Genomic DNA, 11,620 nt, shown 5'->3' with positions numbered 1-11,620 from the left:
CTGTATTATATATTTCAATATATAAATATTTATTTATTATATATAAATAATACATTTGTTTAATAATTTTAAAACTTTTGCAATTGCTTTCTCTTTCTATAATATTATCTGAGAGGTATTTTAGGACACTGTCTGTTTCATTTCAGCAGTCGTTACGGTCAGTCCAACTCCCTCCCAACCACGGGCTGCGTAGGCAGCAGCGTTCCCACCCGGAGGAACCTGCGGCAGTATCAGATGCGGAGTTTGCCTGGTGTTAGACCCGTCCTTTTGAGTACCACCGGCCTGTTCGGACCAACCCCCCGAAGCAGCAGCAGCACTCCTACCGGCCTGAAGCAGGGAAGACAGGTTTGTCATTTCACAAACAACACTGAACCCGAAGCATAAATGACTCTATTACCACTTCAAACTGAAGGGAGCTCTAGTTTTTGAAGTGGATGGAGCTGGTGGCAATTTACAACATTCCAGAAATCCTACATCACTGTTGAATGGAACAACTGAGGATCGGGTTTTGGAAGCGTAGTGATAACCTGGCATTCTTGCATGTCTGCTCGAACATTTTTCTAGGCACGCTTACAGTGGGAGGAAGTTCCAACTGCCTCTCTGGTTCAGAGTCTGTGGACGGTGGATTTTAGGTGCATGAAACAGCCGATGAGTCATGTGTGGGGAGAAGTGTGCCTGGAGGGAGGAGAGAGAGAGGGGAGGGGAGAAAAGAAGAGAAGAGGAGAGGAGAGAAAGATATATATATATATATATATAATTTTATTATGGTGAAATGTTACATGGACATGTTTTCATTAGTTTCATTTATATATAGAATAATTTTCTAGAAGATTTTTATAGAATTTTATGGAATAGTCATGTTTCACACTGAATGAATCAGAAAGGATATGTTTTAATTTTTATCTAGTCAAGTAGTCATTTTATGTTTAGAACAAAAAAGGCTTCATAATAACGTGAAACTGTTTTTCATGTATTATCCATTAGCTTAGTGAACTCACTTATTTACCAAGTCTATTATGTCAGTCCTAGTATTCACATGAGCACAGCTTATAGTATGATGTGATTGTAATTTGGCTGGCATGTGTGTTTTTGTGGTAGGGTTTGTGGTTTGCCAATCCAGGGGGCAGTAACAGCATGCCCAGCCGCACCCACAGCTCAGTTCAGAGGACCCGATCGCTACCCGTCCACACCAACCCACACACCATGGCCATGTTCCAGCAAACAGGTAAGAGACAAGAACTCAAACACACTGTAGCTTACAGTCTGGTCAGGCAAAGTTAAATTACCATCATTTTTGACACAAAAACCCCCAGATTACTTAAAAAAGGCAACTGTTTGAAAAAAGTTGCCCTCCAGTTAAGGAGCTCAGAGGTAAAAATGCATGTAAACGAAATGCCATCTGATCTTGATCAACTTTGTCTCTTTTGTGTGTGTGTGTTTTTTTGTTTTTGTTTTTTGCTGTGAATGAAAATCAGTAATCAACTTGTGTGCAGTACATTGTGCTGCATTAAAAATAATCAGACAATGTATGTGCAAGTTATAACACACTTCCTGTTTCTGTTTTTTTACCATAAATTCATCGCCTCACCACGGCCAAACCGTTTGAGATATCAAAAATCCCTTTGCAATTTAGCATCCTTAATGTCTTGAGATCATGTTGTCCGAGATTGGTGGTGATTGGACAAAAAACCTAGGAAGAGTATTCATATGCGCTTTTTAAACAATCCAAAATAGCTGACTTCCTGTTGGGCAGAGCCAATGACATGCAGTGCGAAAGTTGTCCGGCTCAGTGAGATCTATATGTGTACTGAGTTTCATATGTATACGTGTAAATATGCACGAGATATACTGCAAGTTTTCGGACTGTGTTCCAGAGGACGCAGTAGAGCCCCTGTGCCACACCCGGGTCCCAAGCTCTGTGGCATCCTAATGATTGCAGATGCCAACATGTGTGCCAATTTTCAAGAGTTTTTGAGCATGTCAAGACCCCCAAAAGCCCTGGATAGATGAAAAAAAATCCTTAGAAAAGCAATAAAATATATTTTTGATAGACCTTTTTGGTCTGTGTATCTTTTAAATGTGTGGACAGCACTTCCTGAATTTTGTGCATTATAGATTTAGATTTAAAATTGCATTCAACATGCTGATACCCCGATCATAAATATATTTCTGTGATCAAATAAAACACTACAGAAGCATGGAATGGCTTGCGTCAAGTTAAAAAAAACATCATCAAATATTTGTTAGTGGTCAGACAGTTTTCTTTTTTCTGACTGAAACCATGTCACACATTTAAAGTTTTCCGGCTTCTTTGTGCTGTGTGCTCCACTGACACACATTCAGAGCAGACAGATGTTCCTCTCAGTCTGTGGCTCCACTCTGACTGCAGCTGAAACTCACTTCCTTCAGTTTGCACCGTTCTCATGGATTTACAGAAATACTTGTACCCTTTCGGAAAAGAAAGAGGGGCTGTGCACGAGACTCTGTACTGTGTTTTTGTGTAATAGGTTGCATGTTACAATGACTGTCTTTGTGCAGCATGCCTGCCACTTTTTCTGTCAGACTCATTCCCCCTCGTTTTCTCATTGCCGCCCATCCAAATGTGTTCACATTAACGCCTTGATTAATTCAAAGGCATCAAAGAGGGAACACTGTGAGAGAGACTTGATGGGACTTACAGGATTTGCTGCTTAAAAATAGCAGGTCGTCTGTTCCATCCAGCCAGTGGTTGCTTAACTCAGCTCTTCCTTCCCACAAGGGATTTTCAAAGGCCTGTTTGCTGTTGACTCAGCTAAAGTAAGGGCCAGCCCAGCCCGAGCAGCGCTGCTGGAGCCCTGAGCAGTCAGAGCCTGGCCCACCGAGACTGAAGCTACTCTTTAGAACAGAGCTCACACTGTAGGCCAGTGTACTACAGAGGGAACTATGAACACAATCAGTTCACAATCAGTTCAGTGCAATTTGCAAGCATAATGGCAGTTTGAAAATCGAGGTCGCAATTTGGAACTATTGATCAATTGCAGTATGATGACAAGGATGTGAATGAGACACTCTGAGAGGTTTGAAATGCATCTTTGTTTGCAGCCCTCATTTGAATTGTCATGTGTTGTGTATTGTCATAACTTGTTAAAGCTGACTCAGTTTGTTTGTCATTTTGCAGATTTACAGGTGCCTGTGACTGAGCCTGACATCAATAACCGTTTGGAGTCTCTGTGTCTCAGCATGACTGAACACGCTCTGGGAGGTACATGTCCACTTCTTGCTCAGTTTATAAATACTGCACTTAAAGGAATAGTTCACCCAAAAATGAAAATGACACCAATTTAAGTTATTTTATTTTTTTATTGAAGGAAATTAATACTTTTATTCAGAAAGGATGCATTAAATTGATCAAAAGTGACAGTAAAGATATTTGTCACTTTCTATTTTAAGTGTTTTGAATTTTCTATTCATCAACGAATCCTGGAAATAATGTATCATCACATTTTCCACAAAAATATTAAGCAGCACAACTGTTTTAAACATTGATAATAAAAAAAAGTTTCTTGAGCAGCAAATCAACATATTAGAATGATTTCTGAGGATCATGTGACACTGAAGACTGGAGTAATGATGCTGAAAATTCAGCTTAGCCTTCACAGGAATAAAGCGCATTTTAATGTTTATTACAATAACAACAGTTGTTTTAAACTGTAATATTACAGTTAACATAAGAAACTTCTTTCAAAAAATCTTAAAAACCTTTTTTCACTATGTTATGCGACGATATTAACGTCAATCTCTTAGAACAGAAACTACTTGTCTACTAGTTACTATGTTATCTGAAGATATTTACACGTTTTGATGTCTGAATAATACTCAAAACTCATCTTTTGGTATGAGCTAATGAATGAGGATGTTTCTAGTATTGCATCATGTTTGTTTAACAATCTGTGCGAGAAAATCTTCTGATTTTATCCCCAATCCATGAGAACGGAATTTGAGGAAATGGTTTGGATCTATGCTGACTATGGCAGGATCATGAAACCCCACGGGACAGTTTCTGTTTGGAGCATCCCGTCTGACACTCATTCAAAAGGTCAAAAAGCCTTTTGACGTCCTTTGTTTTCCTTTGAAAATGTTCAAGGGTTCCACAACATTTTGGTGGAACTTTTTGAGGTGCTTCTTTGGTGGGAGCTTTACACAACGCATCAGACACAACAATCTTCAAAAGTTTCAGACAGGAAGGAGCATTACTTTGTATCCACACGCCACGGGATCAATGCAGTGAGCATTCCCATGTAAAGTGGAGGTTTTCTTTGCATAAAGAGTGTTTTTTCTCTCAGGGCTGACACACAGAGGCTTTCAGTGCAGTGGGCTCGGCGCTGCACAAGCACAGCTTTGTGTTGGGGGAGTGCAGGGAGACAGACAGGAGAGAGGCAGGCAGACAGGTTGAATCAGGGAGACGGGCAGAAGCAGTGGGCAGCTCTGCGGTGAGCTCAGGAATGCCCCGTTCGCTCCACAGCTGCCAACAGAGCCCGTAGTGTTCTTGTGGCAACGTACCCCTAGACTTTCCCCCCTCAGGACCTCCACCTCCTCTGGTCAGCAGCCTGCCTGGGAGTTTTGTGTGCCCTCATTACGCAGAATGAGACTGCTTCCTCTTTGAAACTGTACGGTTGGGAAGTCCAAATCATTTTAAATAAACCAGAAGCAAAAAAAAAAACTGATTCACTGGGTTGTTTCAGTCACTCAAAGGCTTCCCAGAAGTCCTGTGCAATATTTTCTAGGAAGCTATATAAGTTACACTACCATTCAAAAGTTTAGGGTCAGAAAATGTTGGTTTGTTTTGTTTTGAAAGAAATTAATACTTTTATTCAATTAATACTTTTATTCAAGGACACATTAAGTGCAAAATGTTTTCTAGTAAGTTATATAAGTTACATTACTGTTAAAAAGATTAGGGTAAGGAAATTTTAATATTTTAAATATTGTAAAGTTACAAAACCGTTCAAAGGTTTCGGCTCAGTGTGTGTTTTTTTAAAATAAATTAATACTTTTGTTCAGCAAGGGTGCATTAAATTGATCAAAGTGATATAACTTTCAACACTGAAAATAATAATAAATGCTTATTAAGCACCAAATCTGAATATTAGAATGCTTTCTGAAGGATCATGTGACACTGAAGATTGGAGTAATGATGCTGAAAATTCAGCTTTTAGCCTATTTATTTATATTTAAAAAATATTCAAATAGAATAAATAGTAATAATATTTCTCAATATTACTGTTTTGACTATTTTTGATCAAATAAATCCAGGCTTGGTCAGCATAAGAGACTTTAAAAAACATTAAAAATCTTACTGAAAAAAAAAAACTTTTGACAGTGGTGTATATGTGAGTGAATAAAAATGACAAAATGTTCATTTTTGGGTGAAAGGTTCCTGAAGTGTTTCAGAGTTTCACTTGATTGTGTCGATGTCACGATGTCACTTGTTTCCATAGATGGCGTTGATCGAACTTCAACCATCTGAGAGAAGAAAAGGGGGCGCACAGGGAGAAGGCATGCCTGGCAGCAGGGGAAAAGGTCATCACGAGGTCACGAGCCTCTCTGCCTATAAACTCCCCCCCTCCACCTGCTCACCTACCAACGCCAAATAGCCAATAAGAGAGGTGGGGCGTGGTCTACACAGTGCCATTCACCATTTTCTGAAAGGCTTAACACAAGCAAGTTCTGTCACTATGACTACTTCAGCGTGTTTACATTCGAGTTTGGGAGAAAATCACATCTTCAGCACTTCCTTAGAATGCCACAAAGGGTCTACGTGTCGACAGGCCATTAGAGGGGGTCCGTAACGCAACGGAGACAGCTCAAAGCGTTCAGGTGGCTGTCTGGGACGTCACAAAATCCAAACCAACCAGTAGACGAAACCAGATCAAGACGTAGTTACAGATTCGATTTCTGTGCCTCTGTGCAGATGCGAAAAACATTACGTTATAGTATGTTTACACGTAATACTGCCAAGAAAATCAGAAGTCATTTTTTTCAGGTGCGAGCGTTGTCAAAATCCGAGGACGGTGTACAGCTTTAGGTTCCCAAATGGCTTCATACTAGTTTACAATTGTGTTTGTATTTACTGTTTTGTTGTTGTAGTTTTCTTTTGAGCCAGCAGGAAAGCTGATTTACAACACTACTAAGACAGTAAGAGCTACGGATGGTACTCAGAAGAAAGAGAGGGAGCGTGAGAGCAGAGATGGGAAAGGAAACAGGAAGTGATGTCAGCGGAAGGGACTGTAGAGGGAGCGAGGAATGTCGTACATGGATTCTGACGTAAGGAATAGTAGAGGGAGATCAGGAGGTCAGAGGAATATAGGAGAAATGCCAGCAAATGCAAGTAGATGGAAAGGTTGAAGAGGAGCAGGTGAACATAGAGGTCAGAGGTGCGCAAGTCCAGACAGAATATGCAGAAATATATAAAATAATAGAAATCTTTTTTATTAAAATATACGTTGTTATTTAAATATATTTTATTATATTTTATTTATATTTTAATATATTTAAATTGAAATATAAATAAAATATTTTAAAATATATTTATTTAAATAACATTTTATATATAAATGACAATTAAAGTTAAATAAAATACATTGAAATAAAAATTATATGTATATATTAACTATATTTTTGGCAGAAAATTTGTGTTAAACGTGGTAAAATGTGTCTGAAAGCATAAACATGCTTGGAAGAAGTGTACAGCTTCATGAATGAATCTGTAAATGCACAGCTGTAGATTGATTTAGTGATTTTGGGTAGATTACAGGTGTCATATGGAGGTTTTCAGCTGGTTTCTGCGTATTTGGGATATCACATGCCTGGTACACTGTGTCAGTAAACTGTTGGAGCAACGGAGAAATAAATATACAGTATGTATGAGGGAAAAACACTAATGCACCAGTTACTAGTACAGAGCGCCATCTGGTGGTGAAACTGTGCAATAGTTACCATTAAATGAGGCTACAGTGTTTTTTACAGTATTGTCTTAATATCAGCCATTAGTTAATCATGCCAGGTATAAAAAAAAAAATAGAACGTTTACAATAAGAAATGAGCTTTTAGTTTTAGACTCTTACAAGTGAAGATCTGATTTTCTGCATGGGAAGGGTCTGAAAGAGTTTTTTTGCTTTAATTGTTTTAATCCGGGACATTAAAGTCCCTTTATGAGGGTGTTCAGTGATTGTTAATGTATCTTATTTAGAGTTTTTCTTATAATAACTTTGCTTTTCCTGCCCTTGGTGCTGTGAATCCTTGCTGAAACCATCAAAAGTGAATTTGCAATAACGTGCAATAGACTCTTCATCAGCAGCATGATCTGAATCAAACGGCTGAGGGGGAACTGGGGGTCCCGGAAAGAAGAACTGGACTAACAAACTCCGCCCTCTCCTCCAAATCCCCCACAATTCCCGAACCGCAGGACTATAGTATCCTGTACATCCTTGTGTGAAGGGATTCGCAGGCCTGCAACTTGATGCACCTACCCACACCTCAAGTGTTTTATGCTTTTTGGCTCATCCAAAGAAACCAGTCATGATTAAACAGACAGTAAAGAGGCACTTTCACATCCGTTGAGTGGCAACCGACGCAGTTCAAGCTGCCTAAAAGAAAGAATATTGACTATGCAGTGTGTCGACTTCATAAGCGACTTGGTGCCTCCAAACTAGTGCTTTTAATGTGCATGAAATGCCTTAAACGGAATGGTAGCCGGTGTTTTACAAGCATGTTAGCAAACCATCATGTGGCATCTTGTGCATCTGGTTTCTAGAGGTGCATTTATTTGTGTGTATTAAGCCACTCATCACTGCCATTTGAAAACAATTAGCAGATTCAAATGATTATTTATTCTTTTCTATTATTGATGCAGAGGTTATTGTATTCATTAGATGTATTATTTAAGATACCTTGTGTATTAACTTTTGCTATGGCTGGTAACCATAAGTACATCTCAAATAACAACCTAGTTATTTTTTGACGTTTTGTTTTCCCAATTTGCATTCTTTATCTAAAAAAAAAACGTACCTGATAGTCAAAAGACATCAGTTTTTTGTTATGTTGTTTTAATATTGCTGTTTTCCTTTCTTTCTTGTGAGTATCTATAAATGCTTATATTTTGCTAACTCTCCCCGGATGGTGTATTTTAAGGAAAATGTTTTTATATTGTCACACGTTGTAAACAAAGAGCCAAGTGTTTTGTTTTGTTGTTTTTTTGGTGGAGATTTCGCTGTTATTCTGTTGCTGTTTTTCCACCTCAGCTGTTACGGTATTTAATGCCAAATACATACGACGTAGCGTCATTGCGTTGCGTAGTTCTTCAGGAAGAGCGCTGCTCGCTCGTGATTGGATAACGAAGAATGATGCGTATTCAGCTCTGGTTCGTTTGAATATTCTTCACACGAGTCGAAGCAGATTCGTTCCCTCAGTGCGAAGACGCCTCTGTCCAAATACGTTCTCCTGCCAACATGCAGCAAAATTACAGATGCTGTTACAGTGTTAACATTTACATGCTACCTTGGTATTCCGGGGGAAAAAAAATGAAACTAGCGTTTTAGCATTGACGACGAATGTTTTGTTACATTATTTTGTAAAAGGTTTTGCGCGTTAGCATATCGGAACGTAGCCTATGTGATGCTGATAGGTTTTATTTTATTGTTATTTGATTTGTTGTCCCCCCCCCCCTATTCTGAAAAAGGGGTCTTGCTTTACTACGCTCTTTGAATTTTTCCCTATTGTTTATGATGTTTTTTTGTGTTACATTATTTTGTAAAAGGTTTTGCGCGTTAGCATATCGGAACGTAGCCTATGTGATGCTGATAGGTTTTATTTTATTGTTATTTGATTTGTTGTCCCCCCCCCCCTATTCTGAAAAAGGGGTCTTGCTTTACTACGCTCTTTGAATTTTTCCCTATTGTTTATGATGTTTTTTTTGTGTTATTTTCAAGAGCCGATGTCCTGTATTGACTGCAGGCTGACGTACATATACATATATAAAATATATATATTTTAAAAGAATCCTATGTTTATGAAACGATAGAACCAAATAAAAACCAAGAAAAATCAATCAAAACATTTTAAAAAAAAACGGGGGAAAAGGTAATTTATATTTTAGAGATGCATGCAAGAGGCTGGGAAGTCATATCTAGAAAAACAAATGGCAGTGCCTTTTTTTTTTATTCAGACATTTACCCCAAATGTAAATGTTTTCTATGGCTCTAAAATATAGAGATAAGCAGATGGTCAAAACTTCAAATCATACAAAGTCCATACGAGCCGATTCTGATGCGTTTGCTCGGGAGGAGCGTGCTGGTAGTTCATGGGAATCTGTATGCTTTAGGTACTTCAGTGCTGTTATGAAGTTATGATTATATCTGTCTGTACAACACAGAGATGTGTATATGTATTTTTGTTTGTATGTGTGGGAGTGTGACACTGTGTATCCAGGTGAGAACCCGGTTTGTCTTGTAATTTTTGTACATATACCTTCTTAGTTGCGTCATAACGTGGATGGCTTCGGCGGAGGCTGTTTTTTCGCTTCCTGTTTCCTGTGAGGCGTCACAGCTCGTGTTACGTCTCTCCGCTCATCTTAGCGCAGGTTTGAAAAAATCTTTACTGAAATGAACATTACTTTAGTCAATAAAGGGATTCTGTAATCTCTTTCCCTCTTTAGTTCGTGGCCTTGTCAGTGTGTTTTTGTGCGTTAATGGGAGATTATACTGTTTGTGTCTGTGATGTTCTGTCCGCCGACTGAATGTGTTTTTGTCTGTTTCATTGGGTCTGTGTTAAATGCTTGACATTTTTGTAATAACCACAGACGAAAAGTATTAAAGAGTAACTTTTGAAAAAGACTAAAGGTGTTTTTCTCATTTCAAAGCAGCGGTTGAATGGTATGGAGGAAGCTCTGCTCCTATATTCAGGGTAACTAACAACCACGAGTCTGTGAGGAATTTACTGCAGCCTCTCGATCTCAACCAATCAGAGAGCTCGAGACAGGTTTTTATTGCCAAGAGGCGGGGCTTTCTGTGAAAAAATGCTGAGTCACTCTCAACTCACTGTTTTATGAGCTCATTTATGATGGGCCAATGAAAGTGTCACACAGATGGGCAGTGTTATTCATGGAAAATATTAGGAAGTGAAATTGGCTTTTTAATCCATAAATGATATAAAGATCATTAAAAGGTAGAAGTTCGCCATGAAAATAATATCTATTTTTTTTTATACACACAAACTCTGTAACTGGGCTTCTGATACCTGGCTAAACCACTTCTAGGGTAGAAGGAAACTCGTAATTTTAACCCTAAAAGAAAGATATGTAATATTGTACTTAAAGGGGTCCAGACGTGGCGCGACGCTGCGCTTCTCGTCCGGTGTGCGACCGCCTGAAACGCTGTTCACCTCCGTGCCCAAACGTCTTTGTTTGGGCTTCCGAACAAGAGTGTCTGTCTCAGGACTGCAAGAGAGGGGCGTAACTTGAAGAAGGGGGCGTAACTTGAAGTTGTCCAAATCACACAGAATCACACGAGATGTTGTTGGCAAGATGGCCGCTTGTACTGAGACAACGGTGAGAATTTTTTTTGTCCCTTAATAATCGTTCAAATTCCTTGTGTGTGTAAACATACTTGGTAATAAAGCTATTCTGAATCTGATTCTGTTAAAACGGTTTAAACAAATTCATGTGTTCATCATAGTATGAGAATATACACAGAAAAAAAGCGCAGTGACAAGGTTAAACATCTTTGAACAATTCATCATGATGCTTTTTTTTTTTTTTACTGTACACTCTCATAGCGCTCGGTAAGTAAGTACTTAAAGAAATTAAGTGCCTATAACTTAGAAAGTATGCGGTTTCGAACGCAGCCCGACAACATCTCGTTTTGACATCTCGCGTGGTTCTGTGTGATTTGGACAACTTCAAGTTACGCCCCCTTCAAGTTACGCCCCTCTCTTGCAGTCCGTAGACAGACCCTTCTCCTTCCGAAAGCGGATGATGTCAGGAAACAGTGGTTGTAATTTATTTTTAACTCTGTTCCTGAGCATTATAACCCCAATTTGCTATTGTGTGCTGCGCATTTTACTGAGGACAGCTTCCACAACACGAGGGAGTACAGTGCCTGCCGGATTCGCCAAAAAGCTTTTGTTGAAAGACGGAGCAAGGGGCGTGGCAGTACTGAAACACCGTCTAAGCTGTTCGCCAATCACAACGCACTGGGACAGCTAACCAATCACAACACATTTTGTTTTTCGGAAGGCGGACCTTCATCAAAGCCGGAACTAATCGAGCCGTTTGTGCCAGGCTGGGGAGAAAGGTATTTTAATAATGTAAATTATGTGAAAAATAATGCGTTTTTCGAACCACCAAGCATGAGAGCATGTTCTAGTACACCCCCAAAACATAATCAAGACTTTGTAAAAGAGCATAATAGGACCACTTTATTTATTTTTATTAGCATTTATTTAATATGCAGTAATTTCACAATAAGCATATTTCCCCTGTTCAGGTTGCAAATTTTCATTAAAGCAAATTAAAATAATAATACAAAAACAAATAAAACACCCTCAATCATCCTTAGGTTACAAGATAAAAATGGTATATTTAAAC

At 38.8% G+C, this 11,620-nt stretch overlaps 1 protein-coding gene and 1 long non-coding RNA gene across 3 annotated transcripts in view; one reads left to right on the top strand and one right to left on the bottom strand.

Moving 5' to 3' along the window:
* The window catches only part of LOC107751762 (protein Smaug homolog 1-like), a 45,735-nt gene extending 39,259 nt beyond the window's left edge, over positions 1–6,476 (top strand). Inside the window, exons 11-14 of one of the 2 annotated variants that reach the window (XM_016567529.1) lie at positions 147–345; positions 1,099–1,225; positions 3,158–3,241; positions 5,478–6,476. In XM_016567529.1, coding sequence (XP_016423015.1) covers positions 147–345; positions 1,099–1,225; positions 3,158–3,241; positions 5,478–5,506 — 439 coding nt within the window. In that variant the 3' untranslated portion in view covers positions 5,507–6,476. The remainder of the gene's footprint in view (positions 1–146; positions 346–1,098; positions 1,226–3,157; positions 3,242–5,477) is intronic. The other variant, XM_016567530.1, reaches the window with a different exon arrangement.
* Positions 246–9,898, bottom strand: LOC107751767 (uncharacterized). The gene is made up of 3 exons (XR_001641297.1): positions 9,505–9,898; positions 575–675; positions 246–327 (listed from the first exon to the last, which is right to left on the bottom strand). It is a non-coding gene; the product is annotated as an uncharacterized LOC107751767 (long non-coding RNA).
* Between the last annotated feature and the right edge of the window lie 1,722 nt (positions 9,899–11,620).

This window comes from Sinocyclocheilus rhinocerous, unplaced genomic scaffold, assembly GCF_001515625.1.
Source record: "Sinocyclocheilus rhinocerous isolate Xijiao unplaced genomic scaffold, SAMN03320098_v1.1 scaffold993, whole genome shotgun sequence".
NCBI lineage: Eukaryota > Metazoa > Chordata > Actinopteri > Cypriniformes > Cyprinidae > Sinocyclocheilus > Sinocyclocheilus rhinocerous.
The sequence above is the reverse complement of the archived record's forward strand: the minus strand, read 5'-3'. Positions and strand labels throughout refer to the sequence as shown.